The sequence below is a fragment of the Equus quagga genome, chromosome 7 (genome assembly GCF_021613505.1).
Source record: "Equus quagga isolate Etosha38 chromosome 7, UCLA_HA_Equagga_1.0, whole genome shotgun sequence".
Lineage (NCBI taxonomy): Eukaryota > Metazoa > Chordata > Mammalia > Perissodactyla > Equidae > Equus > Equus quagga.
Window position 1 is genome coordinate 134,417,557 of NC_060273.1, and position 21,657 is coordinate 134,439,213.

Here is a 21,657-nt window from a genome sequence, read left to right on the forward strand (position 1 = left end):
TGCCCGGGCGCCGGGCCCTCCTCCCAGCGCACCCCCGCCCCGCACCTACCCGGGCGCCGGTCCCTCCTCCCCGCACCTGCCCGGGGACTCTGAGGGGCGCCCCGCCGTCCAGCCCGCGGGCCCCTCACCTGCGCGGCGGCCGGGAGGAGCGCGCACGCCCGCGGCGCCGCCGGGCGGGGCTCGGGGCGGGTGGGTGAGCAGGGCCCGCCCCCGCCCCCGCCCCCGCCCCGCCCCGCGAGCCTTGGCAAAGAGCCCAGCGGGCGACTACCCTGACGCATCCCCCCTGCCCGCAGGGACCCCCGCAAGGCTGCCATCCGCTTCCTACTCTAGTGTTTGAAAAGTTGGACAGGGATGAAGGAGATTCGTGGACTATGCCCAATGACACACGACAGACAGCACGTTAGGAAATGTTACAGATGGGAGAAACAAAAAGAGATTCAACACTTTAATTTTGATATAAATTACGTAAATACTTTCCAAAAATATCTAAAATATTTCACTGTACAACATAGGAAAACAGTATCTGAGAAGGTAGAGACCATAGAGAAACTGCGAATTAGGCACCAAGTTTATTTACACTTACAACTGCATGCTAAACTGCTTCATAATGCATATTTACAACCCCATAACGTTTTTGTATTCTCAATTATTCCTTCACATTTTCTGATATTTGGCATAATGTTCAAACACACTTCATACACACTGACTTCCTCTCCCAACACCACTCACAAGACTAAATAAATACTAGAGAACAAAATGGAGATCTTATTTGAAAGCTTGATCTTCTATTCACTGCAGGATGAGAGGGGCAGCTCCTTGTGCTGGAAAACAAGAGCGAAGAACTGACGAGCCGTGATTCACCTGAGAAGTGTTTCACCTCTGTTCAAGCACCAAGGAGGGACACTCATCCGGCCCCATCCAGTGGCAGCGTGCCCGGCGGGCTGGTTTCTACATCCCGTCACTCTCATAGTCTTCTATGACCAGCTCGTCGTCTTCCATGTCTCCCTGGGCTGAAAAGGGCTGAGGCTGGCTGGCGGGCAGTTCACTCCCACTGCTCTGACTCAAAGGAAGAGACCAGGTTTCGGGTTCAGGGGTTTGAGTGGTCTCACCCAGAGCTTCCTCTGCAGGCTGCCCTCCACTGAGCTGGGCTTCATCTCCACTGTCGGCACCTATCATTGCAGGCTCCCTGTCCATCAGGGCTTCCATTTTCAATCTGCAGATTCATAAGGCAGGCGTCAATAATAACCCAAGGGGATGCCTCTAAATCACACGGTGAGAGTGAGGATTAAGACGCCACCTCTAGTCTTTCATTTACCTTCACTGAGCTCACCTTTAGCGAGGCCCTTTAGTTCACTTAACAATATAAACAAAAGTACAAGTAAATGACAAACTGAATAAATCATTATAACTCACAATACAAAGGAGTTGATTAATGTCTTTAGTCTGACAGGGGCCAGCCCCATGGCCGAGAGGTTAAGTTCCTGCGCTCTGCCTCGGCGGCCCAGGGTTTTGCTGGTTTGGACCCTCGGCATGGACATGGCACCACTCATCAGACCACGCTGAGGCGGCATCCCACATGACACAACTAGAAGGACTCACAATGAAAATATACACTAGGTACTGGGGGTATTTGGGGAGAAAAAGCAAAGAAAAAAAAAGATTGGCAGCAGTTGTTAGCTCAGGCGCCAATATTTTAAAAAAAAAAAAGAAAATGGGCATCAAATATGGACAACTTACAGAAAAAACACAAATAACTAAATAAACTGTTCAATCTAATTTGTAATTTTAAAAATGGAAATTAAGATAATGACTTATTATTGTCATCTTTTAAACAAGTTAGCATCTTTTAAAATAATAAAACCCAGTGGTGGCAACAGTTAGGAGAAAAGAACAAGCTGATACACTGTAAATGGACATGAAACCGGCAAAATAGTCTTGGAAGCAACTAGCAACATAGAGCAAAGGCCTTAGAAAGGTGTATACACTGATTCAGCAATTTCATTTCTAGGAAAACACCCTACATAAATAGTATTTGATGTGCACGCAGATTTAGCTACAAGGAAGGCTGGGATAATAGAAGTTGGAAACAAGCTAAATGTATAAAAATATGATGCAGGTTGAATTATAGGAAACCATGCAGCTATTATTAAATATTAATATTAAATATCAGTATTTAACATTATCAATATGAACCAAAGATGATGTTAAATATGACCGTCATAAATGAAAGATAACAGTTCTAGTCATTGTAATAAGCAGCACTGACACATCCTGCCTCGCAAGTCAGATCAAGTAGATGAACCAACAATAGCGGTCACAAAGGGTTAAAGAGCCCTTTTCAAAGCTTTCTAAAATGCCTGAGCACATAGTTTGACCATACAAATAAGCTAAGTGGAAATGAAATATATGTGTTAATCACGGATATTAGCCCAGAAGCAATTGTGCAATGAAATGAACAGTGCAGATACAGTTACCTCTATTTTTCCTAATCTGAATTTTCTATGATACGGAAATAAAAAGAGTGCTTTTGAGGTAGTTCCTGATCATCACAGGCTTCAAACCTTGGCAGGAAAGCTAAAAAGGGGTTTCCGGATATGCAAGATTTGGTGAACTAGAGGATTTCAGAGATTCCTCCACCTCTCTGATTGCAGGATTCTATTTAGTCTGATGTTACACTGTGAGTGGGTGGAAATACACTGTGAATAGTAAAAAAAATGATGGGTCTACAATGCACATACCTGATACTCCATGGTGAATGGGTGAAAATACGCTCTGATATGCAATAAAATGAGGGGTCTACAATGCAATCATATCTGATACTCCACTGTGAGCGGGTGGAAATGCGCTGTGATATGTTTTTAATAAAATGATGGGCCTACAATGCAATCACATCTGATAGTCCCCTGTGAGCAGGTGAAAATGCACTGTCATATGTAATATAATGATGGGTCTACAATGCAATCATGGTCTTCAATCACTGGTACAACATGTATTTCTTGGATTGTAATTTTCAGATAACATTGATTGATTGTATACTGAACAAACAGATATATTCAGTGGATATTACAGTAACAGCTCTTTGAAAATTAAAATGATCAGCTTACCTTCCAAAGTGTCGCTTCAGAGGAAGCCTTCCAATATCTTGGATAAAAGAAATCTGAGCTGAAACAGACATTTAAAAAAACCTTTAAATAGACATTTCTCCAAAGAAGATATACAAAGGGCCAATGGGAACAGGAAACATACTCAAAATTGCTAATCATTAGGACAATGCAAATCAAAACCAAGAGATACCATTTCATACTCCTTAGGATGGGTATTATCAAAAAAAACAGAAAAGAACAAGGTTTGGCAAGGACGTGGAGAAACTGGAACCCTTGTACATTGCTGATGGGAGCATAAAATGGTGTAGCTGCTGTGGAAAATGGTAAGGCAGCTCCTCAAAAAATTAAAAATAGAACTACTATATGATTTAGCAATTCTACTTCTGGGTATACACCCAAAAGAACTGAAAGTATGGTCTAAAGAAATATTTTGTACACCCATGTTCATAGTAGCTTTATTCACAACAGCCAAGACATGGAAGCAACTTAACAGTCTACTGACAGAGGAAGAGATAAACAAAATGTGGTGTGTATATAGAAATATAATGGAATACTATTCAGCCTTAAAAAGGAAATTCTGCAATGTTATAACATGGATAAACCCTGATAAACACGTGTGTGGCTTCAATCTTGCAAGTTGACAAAGTTCTGGAGCCTGGCTGCACTACAAGGTGAACATGCTTGACACTACTGAACTGAATCCTGAAACATGGTTTAAGATGGTAAATTTCATGTTGCGAGGAAACACGTGTTCAAGAAAATCTAACAGCAAGAGCCTGCCACACGTAGGCCACGACCGGCTCCATCCCTTCCTCAGCTTTAGGGAGACTTCCTTCCAGGTGGGTGCAGCCAAGAACCCAGGGCTCCCTCCTGCTAAGTGTGCCCAGCCAGACCCACCCACAGGATGGAGGCCCCACCCCAGTGCACAGCAGGCTGAGAACACTGCTTCCTTCTCCACCCACGATGGCCCTTCCCCATCTCATTCGCAGGGCGCAGGGACCACGCTGGGAGAGGCCGAGCCAAGATGGGCAGAGGCCACCTCTAGTGGACCTGGAACAGGGGCTCAGGGCTTCCGTCCAGGAGGAAGAGGCATTCTCCAGGAAAAGAAAGCTGACCTCTACCCACAGGAATTGAGTCTATTTGAGTCTACCCACAGTGTGGGAGCTCAAGTCTAAGGGCCCTCTTGAAATCAACGGCTCCTCTTAAAAAGCAACAGACTAACAGAAGCCAGCTAGTTCATCACAAAGAACCAGAGAAAGTCAGCTAAGAAGAGCCCTCCAGTGGTCAGAACAGGAGACCGCCTGGAAGTCTACACCTGGCCAAACTTAATGGGACCAGAACATGGAATAATTTATGCCCCATGGCATGGCTGAAAACAATGGAGCAATCAGACAGTAATGAGAGCAGCACAGCAGGCTGGTGTGAGAACAAACGAGGCAGGCAGTTTAACAGAGAAATAAATGAAAGAGAGGCAGAGAACTGTGCTGAAACCAGTCACCCCAGGGCAGCCACCCCGACAAGGGCTTCACACTGCAGGGGAGGAGCCTTCATTCAAACAGCTGAGCCAAGTCACTAGACAAGCAAACACGCAAACAACAATGAATACAAGCCCGGGGTGGGGGTGCTACGGGGAATCAGTAGCCAGAGCTGCTACAATATAGTACCTAAAACGTCCAGTTTTCAACAAAACATCATGAGACTATGCAAACGAACAAGAAAGTGCGACACACTCACAGGAGAAGGGCAGGAGCAGAAGCTGCCCAAGGGCCCAGACAGGGAATTTAGCAGACGAAGACCCAAAGCAGCCATTAAAAAGCAGCCATTAAATTACGTTCGAGGAACAAAGGGAAAGCATGCTCAAATAAGTAAAGGAGCTACAGTGACAGTGTCTCATCAGATGGAGAAGATCAACAGAGAGAGAAATTACAAAAAGAACCCAACGGACACTGTGGAGCCAAGAAGTACAATAACCAGAATGCAAACTTCACCAGAGGGGCTCAAGAGTGGATGTAAGCTGGCAGGAGAGAGGGTCAGTCAACTTGAACACGGAACGACGGAGCTCATGCAATCGAAGAAAAGAGAATGAAAAAAAGTGAACAAAGTCATCAGAGGAATGTGGGATTCCTTCAAGCATTCCACAAGCTCTAATGGAGGACTAGAAAAGAGGACTGGGAGAAAGCAGAAAAAATACAAAAATAACGTCTGAAATGACATAGTAAATAAAATGAAACAGGATAAAGTTGATAATAAAAAGGAAAAGCCAAAATATCCTACTTTTGACTAAATTTTATAAACCTTCTAAAGTAGGCAAATCCAACACTCTTGGGGTTTGGGGATACTCACCTCTTTAAGAATCCACTACACAATACAACCAGGATTTTTATAAAACAGCTTTTTGGTATGAAAACTGAGAGCTGTGATCCTAGAATCTGAATTTTTAACTGGTGGATAAACAGTTCTCCAGACTCCAGTGTAAGGAAGCTAAACCAGTACTTCTCACACCCCTCAAACATCTCACACCCACAGGAACCACCTGGAGGATCACGTTAAAAGTGCACATTTTCAGATCCTGCATTCTCTCAAGCTTCCAGGCAATGCTGATGCTCCTGGTCCAAGGAGACTCTTGCTAATCAAACTGATTCCTGGTCCCACAGCTGGGAGTGGGGACCGGGAATGTGGCCAGCTCGCCAACATGAGCTGGTAGCAGTAGGGCTGGCTCTGAGGGAACAGCCGGTGTTGTCAGGAGACAGCTTATACACAGAGGAACTGAGCAAACAAGTGGACAGACTTAGCAAAATGGGAGCCAGGTTTTTCATTGCCCCAGAAGGGAGGTCCAGGTACTGAAAGAGGAAGGTTAGAACAAGCTCTCCGGTGTTAGACTGGGATGGAAGGGACTGGTGTGAACTTGCAGTCTACACACACACACCCTTTCCCAGCTTTGTCCCATTGAAAGAGCCTAGAAACAACGACACTCCAGTAGCAATGAGCACACCTAGTGCCCAGATCCTGGTTTCTAAACATCATTTCCACTAAAAGGAACCAGAAGCTCCTTGAAATTCCTGATTCCAGTCCTGGGGCAGTGAAAGTGAAAAACGATCCTGGAACATCTTGTATCAGAAAGAAAGTACTCCGAGTAACGGGAACACATCGAAAGGCAGAGAGCTACCTTAAAGCAGCTTGCACTGGCCAAATCTAGACAATGTGAGACCAAAATACATAATGATAGTGAGGAGCTACGATGGAAAGAATAACAATGCAGAATCCATCCTAACACAAAAAGACAAAGCGGGAGAAGACACAGCAGCACCTTTACAGCACAATTCACAACACAAGTCCAGCAGGAATAACGCCATCAGAAAATCACCATTTACCAACCATCACAGTCAGGAAACAATCATCAACAGATGCTATAAATACTGGGTGAAATTTACATAGTCTCAGTATCTCCCCACAAAATAATAACTTTACACTGGGAAACCTGAGAGATATCATCTTACCAAATAATAAAAGTTAACGTCACCAGTAATGGTATAAACAGACATCAGACTCTCTCGCTATGATGCACTGAGAACACAGCACCACTTCTGTGGTATTGCCACCAAAATCCATATCCTGAATCCACCCGTGAGGAATCATCAGAAACACCCAAACTGAGGGACAGTCTACATTGTAACTGTCCTGGATGCTTCAGAAGTGTCCCGGACAAAGGCAGACTAAGGTGCTGCTCCAGATCAAAGGAGAGTAAGGAGACACAGCACCTAAATAAGTACAGCCTGTGGTCCTGCAGTGGATTCTAGACAAGATGGACAACGAGCTTTTGTTGTTATTTCACAGAGGACATTACTAGGACAACTGGCAACATTTGAATGGAGTCTATACATCAGATGGTTCATTTCCCGATTTTGATGTGCACGCTGTGGCTATGTAGAGAGCGTCCTTGTTTTCAGAGTGCACGCTGAAGTGTTTAAGAAGAATGGGCATCGTGCCTGAAACTTAGTCAAACATGGTTCAGAAAAAATACACGTGTGTCCTTGTGTGTATAAAGAAAAAGAGAGAGAGAAATGGTACAAATTGAACACTGAGGAATCCTGGCGAAGGACAGATAAGAATTCTTTTGTACCATTCTTGAAGCTTTTCTCTAAGTTTGAAATTGTTTCAAAACCAAGTTAAAAAAACTAGGATAATCCTAAGAATAACAGGTAAAGATAGGGAAATCTCTGGAATCTGACCCACAGACTAATCATATCCATTGTTCGAAAGCCATCCCACTTCTGCCTGTGAACGCACAATACTTAAATCTTTAAGTACCAATACTCTTAAAAGCCGCAAGACGTGACTCAGCGTTATGAAAGTAGGCATTTCTCGATAATCCTCTCTTCCGCTCAGTCATAAGGCAACCCTATCTTTAAAATTTCTGAGCAGTTTGATGAGTTATGTGGTAGATTATCAATTTTTTTAATATTACACAAATTCTCTGTTCTACTTGGAAGATCAGCATCACAGACATGTGACCTAGGACTGTTAATGAAATGTGGTCCTTAAAATACACACTAAAAAAGGGAAAAATTGGTAAAGTTCATAACAAGGCAAATCTCAGTAGACATAAATGGTACAAGTGTGCACTGCCAAAGGTATACTCATGTTTTTTAGCATTATTTACAATTTCAAAACTTAGAAAGACAATATAAACATACTATTAATGGACATTGCTTGTAATATTGAAATCAACAAAAATATCTACCAATAAGGTTAAATAAAATTATTACAAATTTTGAAAATATGAGTTAGACTTGATATACTTTAGCATTGCTGCTGTTATATATGTTGAAATCCTAACCCCCATGTGATGGCACCAGGAGATGGAGCCCTCATGAATGGGATTAGTGCCCTGACAAAAGGGATCTCACAGAGGGCTCTGTCCTGCTCTGCTCCCCACCATGTGAGACTACAACGGGGAGACAGCAATCTGCAAATGAGAAGCGCGTCCTCACTAGACACTGGCCCCTTGACTTGGGACCTCCCAGGTTCCAGAGCTGCATCAGCACAGATTTATAAAATATGGAGCACTATCCATAGTATGAGACGTAAGCAAATTAAAGCTTACATCTAATATTTGGATAAGCACAGAAAACGTCTGGAAGAATTCACACCAATCTGTCAAAAGGAATTACCTTTGGTTACAGGGGACTTTCAATTTTTACTTTATATACTTCTGTATTATTTGATTTGTCTTTTTTTTTTTAAATATCTTCTCAAAGGATTCCTTTTTTCCTTCTTCTTCTCCCCAAAGCCCCCCAGTACATAGTTGTATATCCTAGCTGTAGGTCTTTTCTGGTTGTGGCATGTGGGACGCCACATCAGCATGGCCTGATGAGCGGTGCCATGTCCGCGCCCAGGATTCGAACTGGTGAAACCCTGGGGCACCAAAGTGGAGCGTGTGAACTTAACCACTCAGCCACGGGGCCGGCCCCTCTTTCTTTCTTTTTTAATCAAAAAGCATATATTAATTCTGGATCAAAAAAATAAAGGGAAAAAAACTTAGTCTCATTAGTAATAGCAATGAGTTGACCCACAAAAAGATGATGTTATAAAACACTACTCCTTGGGGAAAATAAAAACCCATGTTATTACCTTGATTTCTCATTGGAATGGTTAACAAAGCAAGGTATGGCAACAGCTGAGTTTGGAGGCACAAAGCTGGTAAGCAGAAGTCAGAAAAAAGTGCTTTTGCTGTCAGGCAATTTTCCCGATACTATACAGAACAAAAGAAAAAAGGATGAAATGAAACATAAAATTGTGTATTCCTAGACAAACTAAGTTTACTATATCACAAAAGTGTGTGGGTTTATACACTACAAATATACTTTTAAGAGTTTATCTAATTAGTCCTTTATAACTGTCCTAGCATTATCTAACAAAAATTTTACCTACATAACTATTTCACATTTGACATACAACAACAATAAGAATTTTTTAAGAGAGACTTAAGGTGGGGGAAAAAAACCTTAAAAATCAAAGGAATTCTGTTCATGAGCATATACACTTCACAAATTATGTGAGGATACTGTTTCTCACAGAAAGAGTCACTGTTCTTCAGGTGACACAGGCCAGGCACACGGCGAGGCTGACAAGGAGGGAGGCGCGTCTGCCTAGAGGAGCTCACGGTCTTAGAAGAGTTCACACACAACTGTAACGCAAATTTAGCGTACGTGCAACGAGGGACACCAACTGCTTAAAAGTCAGGAAATTCTCCAAGAAATCTGTTGGGAAACTCTCTCAGGTAATGGATTAGGCTCCTAGTTAGCCAGGTTTTTACAACTGGACGACATATTAGAGACGACCTGGTTCAGGGGTCACAAACTGAGGTGCCACAGGAGCCAGGCAGGTGACACAATCCTGCGTGGAGCCATAGGGCCCAGTGCTACCTACCACTCCCGGCTGCCTCACTTTCCATTTTTTCGGGAGATTCCAGAAACTCTGAAGCCAGAAATTCACATCTGAGTTTTAAGCATTGTACCGATTTTTAAAGATTGGCAATTCATTTAAAAAAATTTGTGTGAGTGTTGTATTCAACTTGTGACACTTGTTTTTGGCCTCTAATTCCAGGCTCTACAAAGGCACAGCTGTGGAAACTAAGTGCACATGAAGTGAAATAACTTGTCCAGATGGTTAGGTGCAAAGTCAGGATTCAGTTTCAACCAAACTAAAGTACAATTATAACTATACTTTGATTCCAATTATAGTCAATAAATAAAATAGGTATGTGCTTTCAAATTTCACGTTTTTTTCTTTAAAGAAATGATTACACATTTAAGAAGACTGTCCTTTTTATGTTTTATCATAATTCTACAAAAATTTTAAGACTTAGCAATTATTTTTAAGAATGAAACATCATTTTTCTTTCTTTTTTAATTTTTTAAATAACAGCTTTATTGAGATATAGTCCACACACCATAAAGTTCACCTACTGAAAGTATCCAATTCTTTTTTTTTTTTTTACCTTTTTATTTATTAGAAACCACTGGGGTTTGTGCAAAGGTCGAAAAGTTGATGCTCCTCCTTGGCAATGAGCAAAGCCTCGGGCTCTGTTGGAATGCATCACGCCTCTCGTGGCTATAGACGTGCTATATTCCCTGAGTAGAGAGCGTGTCTAAAAGAGGACACAAGATGTGAAATAAGTAAGAGATTTATAAAATAGTAGTATCGGTACTGCTGACACCAAAAAAAAAGACTAGTCATATTAAGTTACTGTATTGTTTACTTTTCTCAACATCACCACAGCCCTAAAACTAATATGCAACACAGGGCTGGCCATGTGGAGTAATGGTTAAAGTTCCACGTGCTCTGCTTTGATGGCTTGGGTTCGTGGGTTCGGATCCTGGGCCTGGACCTACTCCACTCATCAGCCATGCTGTGACAGTATCCCACACACAAAATAGAGGAAGACTGGCACAGATGTTAGCTCAGGGCTAATCTCCTCCAGCAAAAAAAGAGGAAGATTGGTAATGAATGTTAGTTCAGGGCTAATCTTCCTCACCGAAAAAAAAAAAAAAGGCTACAAAATCATTAAAAGCAAATTCAACTGAGACATAATCAAATGCTGTATGTGAATTCTGACTGGATCCTGGATGGGGGTGGGGGAAACAACTTTAAATATTTTTGAGGCAACGGGGGAAATGAGAATAAGGACAGTCTGTTACTGAACTCATGTCAACTTCCGCATCCGTGCTAATGCTGTGTGGCTGTAATGGAGCAACGTCCCTGTGCAGGCTTCAGTATTAAGTGTCACGATGTTTGCCATAATTTCCAATTATTCAGCGGAGACAAATGAGCAAAGACACAAAGATTAAGCAATGTGGCAAAATGTGCAAAACTGGTGAACAGAAGTTAGAGGCACACAGGTATTCATTGTACTATTCTTCCAACTTGTTTATAGGTTGGAAAACTTCAACCTAAAAAGGAGCAATATAAAAAACTAAGCAAATGCAACTGCTGAATGAAGAACCTCAATATAATGCAGAAACTATGTAAAACATAATATATATAAAACATAAATGTTTTTTATTGTAGCTTTCCTAATTTTAATTATTAATGCTATCTCAGTATTTCAACACAGAGAAATATTAACATATCACAACAGTGCTGTCCAAGAGAACTTTCTGTGATAGAAATGTTCTGATTCTGGGCTGTTCAACACAGTAGCTACTAGCCACACGTAGCCATTAAATGCTGCAAATGAGGCTAGTGTGACCAAGGAACTGAATTTTAATTTAATTTAAATAGCCACATATGGCTAGTGGCTACCACGCTGGTCAGGGCTGTGTTAACATGTTAAGAAAAAATACAAATTTTATAGTGAATAGTTTCAAGTCTGTTAAAAAAAATTGAAAAACTAGCAAAGTCTAGAAAGAAGCACATTCTTTCCCTTCTATCTACTTTTCAATGATTGTCAAAATTTCTGAATATATATTAATTTTACAATCAAAAATAACTTCAGAAAAAATGAGTGCTATATTATCACCAGGAAAATCAGATTAACCGCTGAAGCTTCATTACAAACACTGGGTTGGATGAATTAGTTTTATCCTAGTTAAAAAGACGTTACATACGATAATGTCAAATAATTAGGAATAAAAGTAAACTTGCTTTCTCAATTCTGAGGAAATATTCACAAACGAAAACATTTAAGTCAAATGATCTTACATTCCAGTTGCCACTGAGGGTATCTGCAAAACTCAGAAATTCACTGGCTCTCACAAGGTCATCCATCTCCACGAAGAAATCCACGTAGTTCTGGTGAAGATATAAATTAAATAACTCTCCTGGCATGTGTGACATTTCTACGACTTCCTACAAAGAGAAGCACACGTGTGCCGTTTTGTTAAAAACTCAGTGGTCAACGCACATGCCCACAAAAGCCAACGGTACACATCTCGTAAGGAGGCTGAGCGCCATCAGAGACTTTACCTCAGGCTGGACAAGCAACGCATCCCGTTCATGCTCCGACAAATGCCGAGGCAGGCGAGGCGAGTCTAACCCTGTTAAAGATGCCCCTGTGAAAACAGTTCTGTAATTATTACAAATAACACCATATTTATAACCATAGAGCACCTCTCATTTGAAGGGTTTTCAATGCTTTAGGCGCATAATGCCAAAAACACTAAGCAAGGTGTTAAAAATAAAACCCACAACAACTGGGAGCTGAGGCGAGCTGGCTACTATCACTCTCAGCGAGAACGACGGGGAGAATCCTGACGCCTGGATCACGGCTCTTCTAGAATTAAACCATTCCGTTCCCAAGCACTCTGCATTTTGACTTGCCAGCTCTGCGCTGCTTGCTTCTTTGGATTCTCATCTCAGTACAGGTTTTTACTGCTTTATTTGCTGTGTGGGAAGACGCTGCTCTCTGCACCAGAGAACAGGAACCCCATTCCCTAAGGCAAGAGGTGATAAAGGAGTGTTGAGGAGGGAAGAATCGGTGGGAATGGTCACCGAGGTCTGAGGGGAGAGCAGCCACGGACAGGAGGGGCTTCAGTCCCACCAAAGTGGCGCTGCCTCATTGCCTCAGGCTGTGTGAAGGTTCCCACTTAGAAATCCCAATTTTCGACCATGGAAAGAAGGAACTGAGAGACATGAGCCTAAAACAGGAAGGACGCTGGAGTGAGGAGAGAATGAAGCAGAAATATAGAGACAAGAAGAGGAAGGAGAGAAAAGGTGGAGAACAGGCATGAGAGGCAGCCCCAGAGTCTTACAGGAAGACAAAAACTGGGGTTTGAAACAACTGGATTTTTGGCAACCAGAAATGAGTCTCAGATGGTAACAGGCATGAAGATTCAGTGAATGTCTGTTTACACTGTAACTCACTGACACAGCTACTTTACAAGAGATCTGAAAAACGGAGAGAAAATTGAGGATACTGTACACATAGGATATTTTTTCTTTTTGAGGAAGATTAGCCCTGAGCTAACATCTGCTGCCAATCCTCCTCTTTTTGCTGAGGAAGACTGGCCCTGAGCTAACATCCGTGCCCATGTTCCTCTACTTTATATGTGGGACGCATGCCACAGCATGGCTTGCCAATTGGAGGCATGTCTGCACGCAGGATCCGAACTGGCGAACCCTGGGCAGCTGAAGAAGAGTGTGTGAACTTAACAGCTATGCCACTGGGCTGGCCCCACACAGGACTTTTTTTGTTATAACACACAAAGCTATTCTAAACTACAGCAATGGTCTTCCTTCAAAGTTTTGTGTAAATTGTTTTATCTATATAAAAAGCACGTCAGATGAGGAAAAAAAAGCAATCCTAAGTTTCTTCCTGCAGGATCATAAGCCTGAACAGGAGTTCAGGATTCTATGGAAAGGAGAGACAATGTGGGAGCTTAGAGACGGTGATGGGGGTGGAGGGGCTGAGGGAAAGCAGGCCGTAGGACAGAAGGGGTGAGTGGAACATGAGCAGGGGAGAGAGCAGCTGGTGAAGAGAAGAGAAGCGACAGAGGATCCAAAGAAACGGGCACCCACTCGGCAACCCGCCCGGAGCCTGGGGCCGGAGCTCAGGCTGGGAGGGCTCTGGGCTACCGACACTCGCCACTAAGTCCGGATGGACCAGTGCCTTCCCTTCACAAACTAAGTGGTAAGATTTGCAGACGTGGTGAAGGCCCACAGCCAGTTTTACACTGAACCCCACTCGCTGTCGGAAACACTCACTTAACAACACTTCCCGCCATGTCTCAGGCCTTGCTCGGCAGTGCCTGACCTAGCCCCAGCTCTTTCTGGGAACAGAACCAAATACATCACAGTTTTGAAAATGTGGTATTTTATTTCACTTATAAGACTGATATTTAATAGATTAAAAAAAAATGTGTAAGGTTTTCTTACTTTTGCAATACAGTATTTTCCCCAAAGCTCTGAAGAGAAAGAGAGAGACATCTTTGCCACCAACAGCTTGGGCCTCTTGACTTTCAGAAACTTGATCAGGTCTTTTTCTTTGTTTTGATTTTGACAGCGCAGCATCTGATTTTAATGAAAACATTCCTTTTTTCCTTTGCCATAAACTGTTCTCGCCTAAATAACAGACACCCAAGTGACAATATTTAAAATAAAGTTAAAATATGAAAATTAAAACTGAGAACATTTCAGATATAGTTATACTAATTATTCTAATTAAAATGTTTCTCTAATAAACAATTAATTATAAAATATGTGAACTGAATTGGAATCCTCTTTGGGTTACTAAACTATTAAAATGGAATAAAATGTCATCTGAAAGTATCTCATGACACAGACTTCAAATTTCACACACAAATGACGCACTCTCAGATAGTCGTTATCACCTTGATTTCTCCTGCTGTTACGTGCAAGGTACCGTTCCTGGTGCATGGTACGAACTAACTAGCTTAATCCTCTCGACGACTCTCTTAGGGAGAACTGTTACCATACAGAGTAAAGGAATAAGCCACAGAGGTGAAGGATCTGGCTCCTGGCCATCACGGGCAAGCGATTTGCAACTGACAGTCTGGTTCTGCGAGCCGTGCCTCACAGCTACTCTACGTCACCTCTCCACTGACGCGGGCGGGCTCCATTTTATGAAATACCTGTGTCCAAATTTCACTCGTAAACCTATGTTTAACACTCAGAATGCATCACTTAAGGAAAGCAGCCTGGAATAGCAGAAAGAACACCGGATCTGGGTTGGGATCCTAGTACTGTCTACCTCATTAGGCTAGTCTGAGAATTAAATGGAAAAACATATAAGTAGCTAATACAGTTCCTGACACACTCAAAAATTATTTTCTTCTCTTTAAAATTTCTGAGCTCAGAGCAATAATGTTATAAATCGTAGTTAGGATCCAAAGTGGCCCACTTCAGCCCTCCTGGTCCATAATTCTAGCAGTGACCCTAAGCACCCTTTACATTCATGTTTCTACAGGAATTGGCAGAATTCTGGTTTCAGCTGTGTTAGGCTGCCTACTTCTCCACAGCTATTTTGACAAACGAAGATGTAAACTAAATGAACAGGTTAGACTTGTGGGTAGAAACCAGGATTTCACGTGGATTTTGAGAGCTCCAAAGATGGCTTTTAATTTTTTAAGGCCAATTCCTCAATGTTAAGCATCAAGCAGGTCACCTGTTAAAGGTTTTCTGACGAGGACTGTGTGCAGTCAACCACAGTCACTACCATTAGTGGGGCCACCCCTTTAATCCAGCATGGCTATGCACCCTTTTTATACAGTAATAAGGAGAAGTTACCTGATTAAACATACCATATGCAAGTCAGCATGAAATAAGCTCAAAAGTGAACCTACTTAGCACAGTATTAGTAAACGCATCAACAGCGGGCCATTCATGGAGCCCTTAATACGTGTCAGGTGTCACCTCCCTTCCTGTTCACACTCATGAAACAGGCTCTCACATAAACACACAGTGAGAAAACAGGCACAGGAGGCCAAGGCACTGGGAAGTGGCACAGCCAGGATTTCCACCCAAGACTCGTCCCAAATTAACTCTGAAAGGGAAAGCAGTGACCACAGAAACGAGTCGGGTTTTGTCTCAGACACACGGATATGTATGATGACGTCTTCAGAGGAGTGTGTTGCACACGTACATACAGAATTTTATGACAACGTCTCTAAAGAAACAGTTAAGTGGAAAGAGGTACATATCAATTACAGGTTAAAATATGTTTAGTTTGATTTCATTTCATGAACACTTAAGAGAAAGTCATTACCTACACAATGTTACAGAATGTACCTCCCCGTTACCTTTTGAAGAAAACTGGAGGCTGTTGATTGCGCTTCTGATGTCGCCAGAGCACCCCTGACAGAGCACCTCGAGGAAAGCTTTATCAGGGACGATGACATTTCCTCCATTCTGAAATGACAAAATGAAAATTAAAAACTACTTTCTCAAACAAAAAACCCCCAAAAGCCCCCTATTTTCTAAACTACGTGGAAGTACATTAGAATCTTTCAAATTTGAAGCTAAAAACCTTCCAAAAAACCAGTCTCCTTATGAAGCTTCAAGAGGCAGGGACTTATAGTCTAAGGCAAAATTTCAAGAGTATAAAATATTGTTTTACTTGGACTGCGTTACATTTTGAGGCTCTCTATCTCTAATTACATATACAAACATATATATACATACAGAGCCAAAAACCAAAATAATGCAATAAAATCAAGTATACACAAAAATGTGACAAATCTTTGAAATTTACATGAAAATCCCTACACTGGGGTTTTCAACATATTAATACAGTCTGTTGAGTATAAAAAAGCCACAATTGCATCAACTCATACTTAAAGCCTAAGTTTCATACAGATATTTTATATAAAATATGTATATATTTTTAAAAGCTGTGTATGCAAATTTAACAATATAGATGCACATACATATACTTGCATATATATGTAGATATGACAGATCACATATCACACACTTCGTAGTTCAAGAATAAGGCAGGAAAAATTTATCTATCTCCTCTCCCCACTCACAAACCAAATGGTTTACTGACAACATGACTCAAGTTGAATTCATCCAACTATTCATAGATCATCCCATTTCAGATCTGGTCAAAACTGAATAAAACAGAAAAATAGGACTGTGCTACAATCCTTCAATATACATTTTTATTTTAACTTCATTAACCAACACTGTTTCAGAAGTCTATGAAAGGTTACTGTCTTCTGTTAGCCTCCCCAAATCCTAAACTGTCACAACTGTTAACATTCTAGTGAGTACCCTTCCAGACCACTTTCTGTGCATACATATCTATGAGTATATGTAGACACACAGTTACTTTTTAAACACAAGTGGGATCATATTATATGTATTCTATGATGATGTTTTTACTTGACATCATTCTTTGTGATCCTTCTATGTTAGTACCTTTAAATCTATTTCATTTTAAAAAATGTTACGGGCATACCATAATTTAACTAATATTCCCCCAGTAAAGGGACATTTCCACTGTTTGCAGTTTTCCACCATTACAACCCTACATATGTATCTCTGCCCACACGTGGACACTTCTGTAGAAGCAGAGCGCCCTCCAGTGTCTCTAACAACTACCCATTTTCTTTTTCTTACCAATGGTATGTGAGAATGCCCATTTTTCCATATCTTTGGCAATCCTGTTGATCAATCTTTAAAATTTTTTGCAATCCAATACATGAAAAATGGTCCCTGGTTTAAAAGTGACTTTGTCTGATGGCCCGCAGGCTGAACACCTCTCCTACTTACTTGCACTGGTATCTCTTGTGTGCTGGCTTCTGTTTTTAGCCTCCTTTTGTTTACACATTCAGAGTGTTACTCTGTTACATAAATTGCAAATATTTTCTTCCATTCTCATTCCTGTCTTTTTACTTCGCTAACCACATCTTGTCATTTCCTGATTTTCTTTTTTTGAAGTAAATCTATGGCTTTCAGGCTTTTGTCTCTTGCTCAGTAAGACTTCCCTCCAACCCAGAGTAAGCATTTTTTCCTAATACTCTTCTAATTTTGAATTTGCACCGAAACCTTCAGCCCACCTAGCAGGTACTTTGTGTACCATAGGAAGTAAAGAAGCAGCCTTATGTTCTCCATGGGGCTATCCAACTGTCCAACACCGCTCACTGCCTCCACCAGTCTCCTCTTTCCCCAGTGATGGAAAACGCCACTTCCATTTTACAGAAAATCCCCACTGGCACATACTGCTCTATTTCTGTGCTGTCTTCTCATTTTATTCTTCCATTGGTCTATCACGGCTGAACACACATGGCTATAATTTCTATAGTTTATATTGTGTCCCAATACCCAGAGAACAAGTCTCTCTTCATTTCCTTTCACAAAGTTTCTTGCTTGTCCCTGGGAACTTCTCTTCCAGATTAACCTCATTCTTACTGTGAATACATGTTATTTAAAAATTGTTTTGAGAGGAGTATTTGTTTTTGAAAAATCCTAGATAGGGATTACTTGCCAAAACGGAAATGTAATTTGGAATCACAATCCTTGCTGGCTGAAGGAAACGTGATGATGTTCAGCACTATGAACATGCAAAGACGGCTGAAATGTGTGTCAGCAGTTTCTTCCACGTTGTTTTTTGAGGAAGATTAGCCCTGAGCTAACGTCCACTGCCAATCCTCCTCTTTTTGCTGAGGAAGACTGGCCCTGAGCTAACGTCCATGCCCATCTTCTTCCACTTTATATGTGGGACGCCTGCCACAGCATGACTTGCCAAGCGGTGCCATGTCTGCACCCGGGATCCAAACTGGCAAACCCTGGGCCGCAGAAGCGGAACGTGCGCACTTAACCGCTGCGCCACCAGGCCAGCCCCTCTTCCACATTTTATACACTTAATGATATTAGATAAGACCAAAAATCTTTTTCTTATAAAAACAGAGAAACATCTATTTAAACTCAAAAAGCCACTTAAGGGGCTGGCCCCATGGCTCAGTGGTTAAGTTCGTGCTCTCTGCTTTGGTGGCCCAGGGTTTCACCAGTTCAGATCCTGGGTGTGGACATGGCACCGCTCATCAGGCCGCGCTGAGGTGGCGTCCCACATAGCACAGCCTGAAGGACCTACAACTAGAATATACAATTATGTACTGGGGGCTTTGGGGAGAAGAAGGGAAAAAAAAAGATGATTGGCAAGAGATGTTAGCTCAGGTGCCAAACCCTAAAAAAAAAAGCCACTTAAGATATTCAACACTCTTTCTTATTATAACTGGTTCACTTAAGATGTCAACACTCTTTCTTAACAGAACGAGAATTCACTAAGCTACAGAACACCAGAGGTTGAACTCTTCTTTAGATCTTGCTATACCATCATTAGCATCCTTGGGGACCCCAGTGTCACAACATCCGATTTTATAAAAGCTTGAGGGCCTGGCAGAGTGCTTGCTGCTGCCCCTGTGACGTAACATATCAACGGCAACACCCACAGCACACGAGCCCTCATGCTCTTGCAGTCAGCTGTTTAAAGTACAGCACACCATACAACGAAGAAGCGACGGGACCTTCTACTAGTAGAATACAACTAGCTAAAGTAAATACCACTTGTAATGTAAAGACTCGGTCTTTTATTTTTTTAAAGATTGGCACCTGAACTAATATCTCTTGCCAATCTTCTCCTTTTTTTTCCTTCTTCTCCCCAAAGCCCCCCAGTAGAGCTGTATATTCTAGTGGTAGGCCCTTCTGGCTCTGCTATGTGGGACGTGGCCTCAGCATGGCTTGATGCTAGGTCTGCACCCAGGATCCGAACTGGCAAAACCATGGCCGCCAAAACAGAGCACGTGAACTTAACCACTTGGCCACAGGGCTGGCCCTCTATAATGACTTAGTCTTAAAAGAAGTTTTGATTTAATGTGATAAAGTAGTTTAATGTTGATCATTTTTATTATATCTTAATGTTTACTGACTAAATATTTAAAACTGTAATTTGTAGTTATCATGCTCATAGTAGAGAATATAGGAGATGTTTTTCAAAAAGACAATAAAAAAATCACAAGTAATCCTACCATCCAGAGTTCACTACACTTAGCATTTTTATGTACTTTCTTCTAGTACATTTAGGTTCATGTACATCTGTGCGTTCTCCTGTTACTGACAATTGTTTTGTTTTAGCATAGTGAACTGGAGTCAGAACAAAACTTCAAACCCATTTGATACTTAATACAGCGGGATGATCTGATAATAGTATTGTGGGATAGCATGTAAGTTACTTCCTCCCAAAGCTCAGTTCCCTTACCTGTAAAACGGGGATAAGGTACTAATTTTGTATGGCTGTGGTGAGGGTTAATAAGATCAGGTATATAAAAACACTTTGCATAGTGCCTGACACACATCAAAGGCTAAAGACACCACTTCTACTGTTAGCATCATCATGCAATTTCACATCTTGTTACTTTTAACTTGACAGTAACTTGTGAGTATTTTCCCGTGATACTAAATGTTCACAAAACACTAATTAATGACATAATAGTTCACCATGGTAACTGCTCCATCATTGGACTCTGTTTCTAACTTTTCACTATTAATAGCTGTTATTTATTCAGCTAAGTGCTCTACACACATTCTGTTTTGTTTAATCCTCAAGACAACTTTTTCCTTGGAGATTTCTCAGTTCCTACGATGCCAGCAGTGCAACAAAGAATTGTGTCACGTAACATCTAGTTGATTTGCAGCAGCAGGGCCCCCTAGAACCATGCTGCCAGGAGGAAAATTTCATTCACTAATTATTTTTTTTAATATTTTTTGGTGACCAAAATTGGCCCTGAGCTAACATCTGTTGCCAATCTTCCTTTTTCCCCCCCTTTCTCTCCCCACAGCCCCAGCACACAGTTGTACATCCTAGTTGTAGGTCAGCCTTGATGTGCTATGTGGGAGGCTGCCACAGCATGGGTTGATGAGCAGTGTGTAGGTCAGTGCCCAGGATCCGAACCTGTGAACCCTGGGCCACCAAAGCAGAGTGCGTGAACTTAACCACTTGGCCACAGGGCTTGCCCCTCATCAATTTATTTTAACATCATCTTGATAAGAAAGATAGAAAAAACGATGCATTAAAAGTGACAACAGCTATTTCACAACGTTAATATACTTAACGCTACTGAACAGTATACTTAAAAATGGTTGACAGTATAGTTAACAATACTGTATTACATATTTGAAAGTTGCTAAGAGAAGACCTTAAGTGTTCTCACTACAAAAACATAAACGGTAATTATGCGACATGATGGAGGTGTCAGGTGTTGCTACGGTGGTGATCATTCTCCAACATATAAGTGTATCAACTCAACAAGCTGTACACTTTAAACTGACATGATGTGATATGTCAATTGTATCTCAACAAAGTGAGAAAAAAATGTTAAGATGGTAAATTTCACGTTTTTTACCACAATATCAAATTTAAAAAAAGTGACGAAGGACTAAAGTGGAGTTGGACTGTTGACGGCTAACGTATCTAGAAGCTAGGAAACAGTTTCTTGATAATAGACACAATTTAAAATTCTAAGCCAAGCAGAGGGAAATTTACCTCATAAGTTTAATAGTGGAAAAAGGTTAAGGATTTTTAAAATCACTATTTCCTACATTTTCTAAAATGACATGCCTGTGAGTGTAATAACATTTTTTAATTCTAAAAACTAAAATAAAAATGTCTCCAACTCAAGTTTACATAATATCACTTAAGTTTGGCTTTTTGTAATTACAATATAAGATTCAAATTAATCAGTGCTTAAGAGACTTACCTTATTAGTTTCTCTTGTCACTATTCGATTAAGAAATTTCATCATAATTGTTGGTGCCACAGGGTTGAAACTGTCAAAGTTTTATAAGGAAAGATAGTGGTTAAAGGATTAATTTAAAAATGCAACGTGTATGTGAACATCATAAGCAGAAACTTCACTCTCACCTAATGCTTGATATAGCACACTCTTCCTGAATCTCTTTGGGAAATAGCAGCCTTTGATTGCTGTCTCCACTGAGACTGTCGGAGACTATAAATACTAGAGGACATCGACCCATCTGCACATACTTCCTGAAATAAAATACAGCAATGCTGAAATTTAAGCCACTTGACATT

At 41.3% G+C, this 21,657-nt stretch overlaps 2 protein-coding genes across 7 annotated transcripts in view; both read right to left on the reverse strand.

Moving 5' to 3' along the window:
- MARVELD2 (MARVEL domain containing 2) overlaps positions 1 to 154 on the reverse strand; it is a 21,346-nt gene extending 21,192 nt beyond the window's left edge. Inside the window, exon 1 of one of the 4 annotated variants that reach the window (XM_046666841.1) lies at positions 129 to 154. The gene's annotated coding sequence lies outside the window, so the exon portion shown is untranslated. The other 3 variants (XM_046666839.1, XM_046666835.1, XM_046666830.1) reach the window with 3 other exon arrangements.
- A 396-nt stretch (positions 155 to 550) lies between these two features.
- RAD17 (RAD17 checkpoint clamp loader component) overlaps positions 551 to 21,657 on the reverse strand; it is a 31,184-nt gene continuing 10,077 nt past the window's right edge. For all 3 annotated transcript variants that reach the window (XM_046668069.1, XM_046668070.1, XM_046668072.1), the window contains exons 8-17: positions 21,487 to 21,612; positions 21,323 to 21,392; positions 15,863 to 15,971; positions 13,980 to 14,165; positions 12,072 to 12,157; positions 11,808 to 11,954; positions 10,105 to 10,254; positions 8,736 to 8,856; positions 3,105 to 3,162; positions 551 to 1,213 (exon numbers count right to left, since the gene is read on the reverse strand). In XM_046668069.1, coding sequence (XP_046524025.1) covers positions 949 to 1,213; positions 3,105 to 3,162; positions 8,736 to 8,856; positions 10,105 to 10,254; positions 11,808 to 11,954; positions 12,072 to 12,157; positions 13,980 to 14,165; positions 15,863 to 15,971; positions 21,323 to 21,392; positions 21,487 to 21,612 — 1,318 coding nt within the window. In that variant the 3' untranslated portion in view covers positions 551 to 948. The remainder of the gene's footprint in view (positions 1,214 to 3,104; positions 3,163 to 8,735; positions 8,857 to 10,104; positions 10,255 to 11,807; positions 11,955 to 12,071; positions 12,158 to 13,979; positions 14,166 to 15,862; positions 15,972 to 21,322; positions 21,393 to 21,486; positions 21,613 to 21,657) is intronic.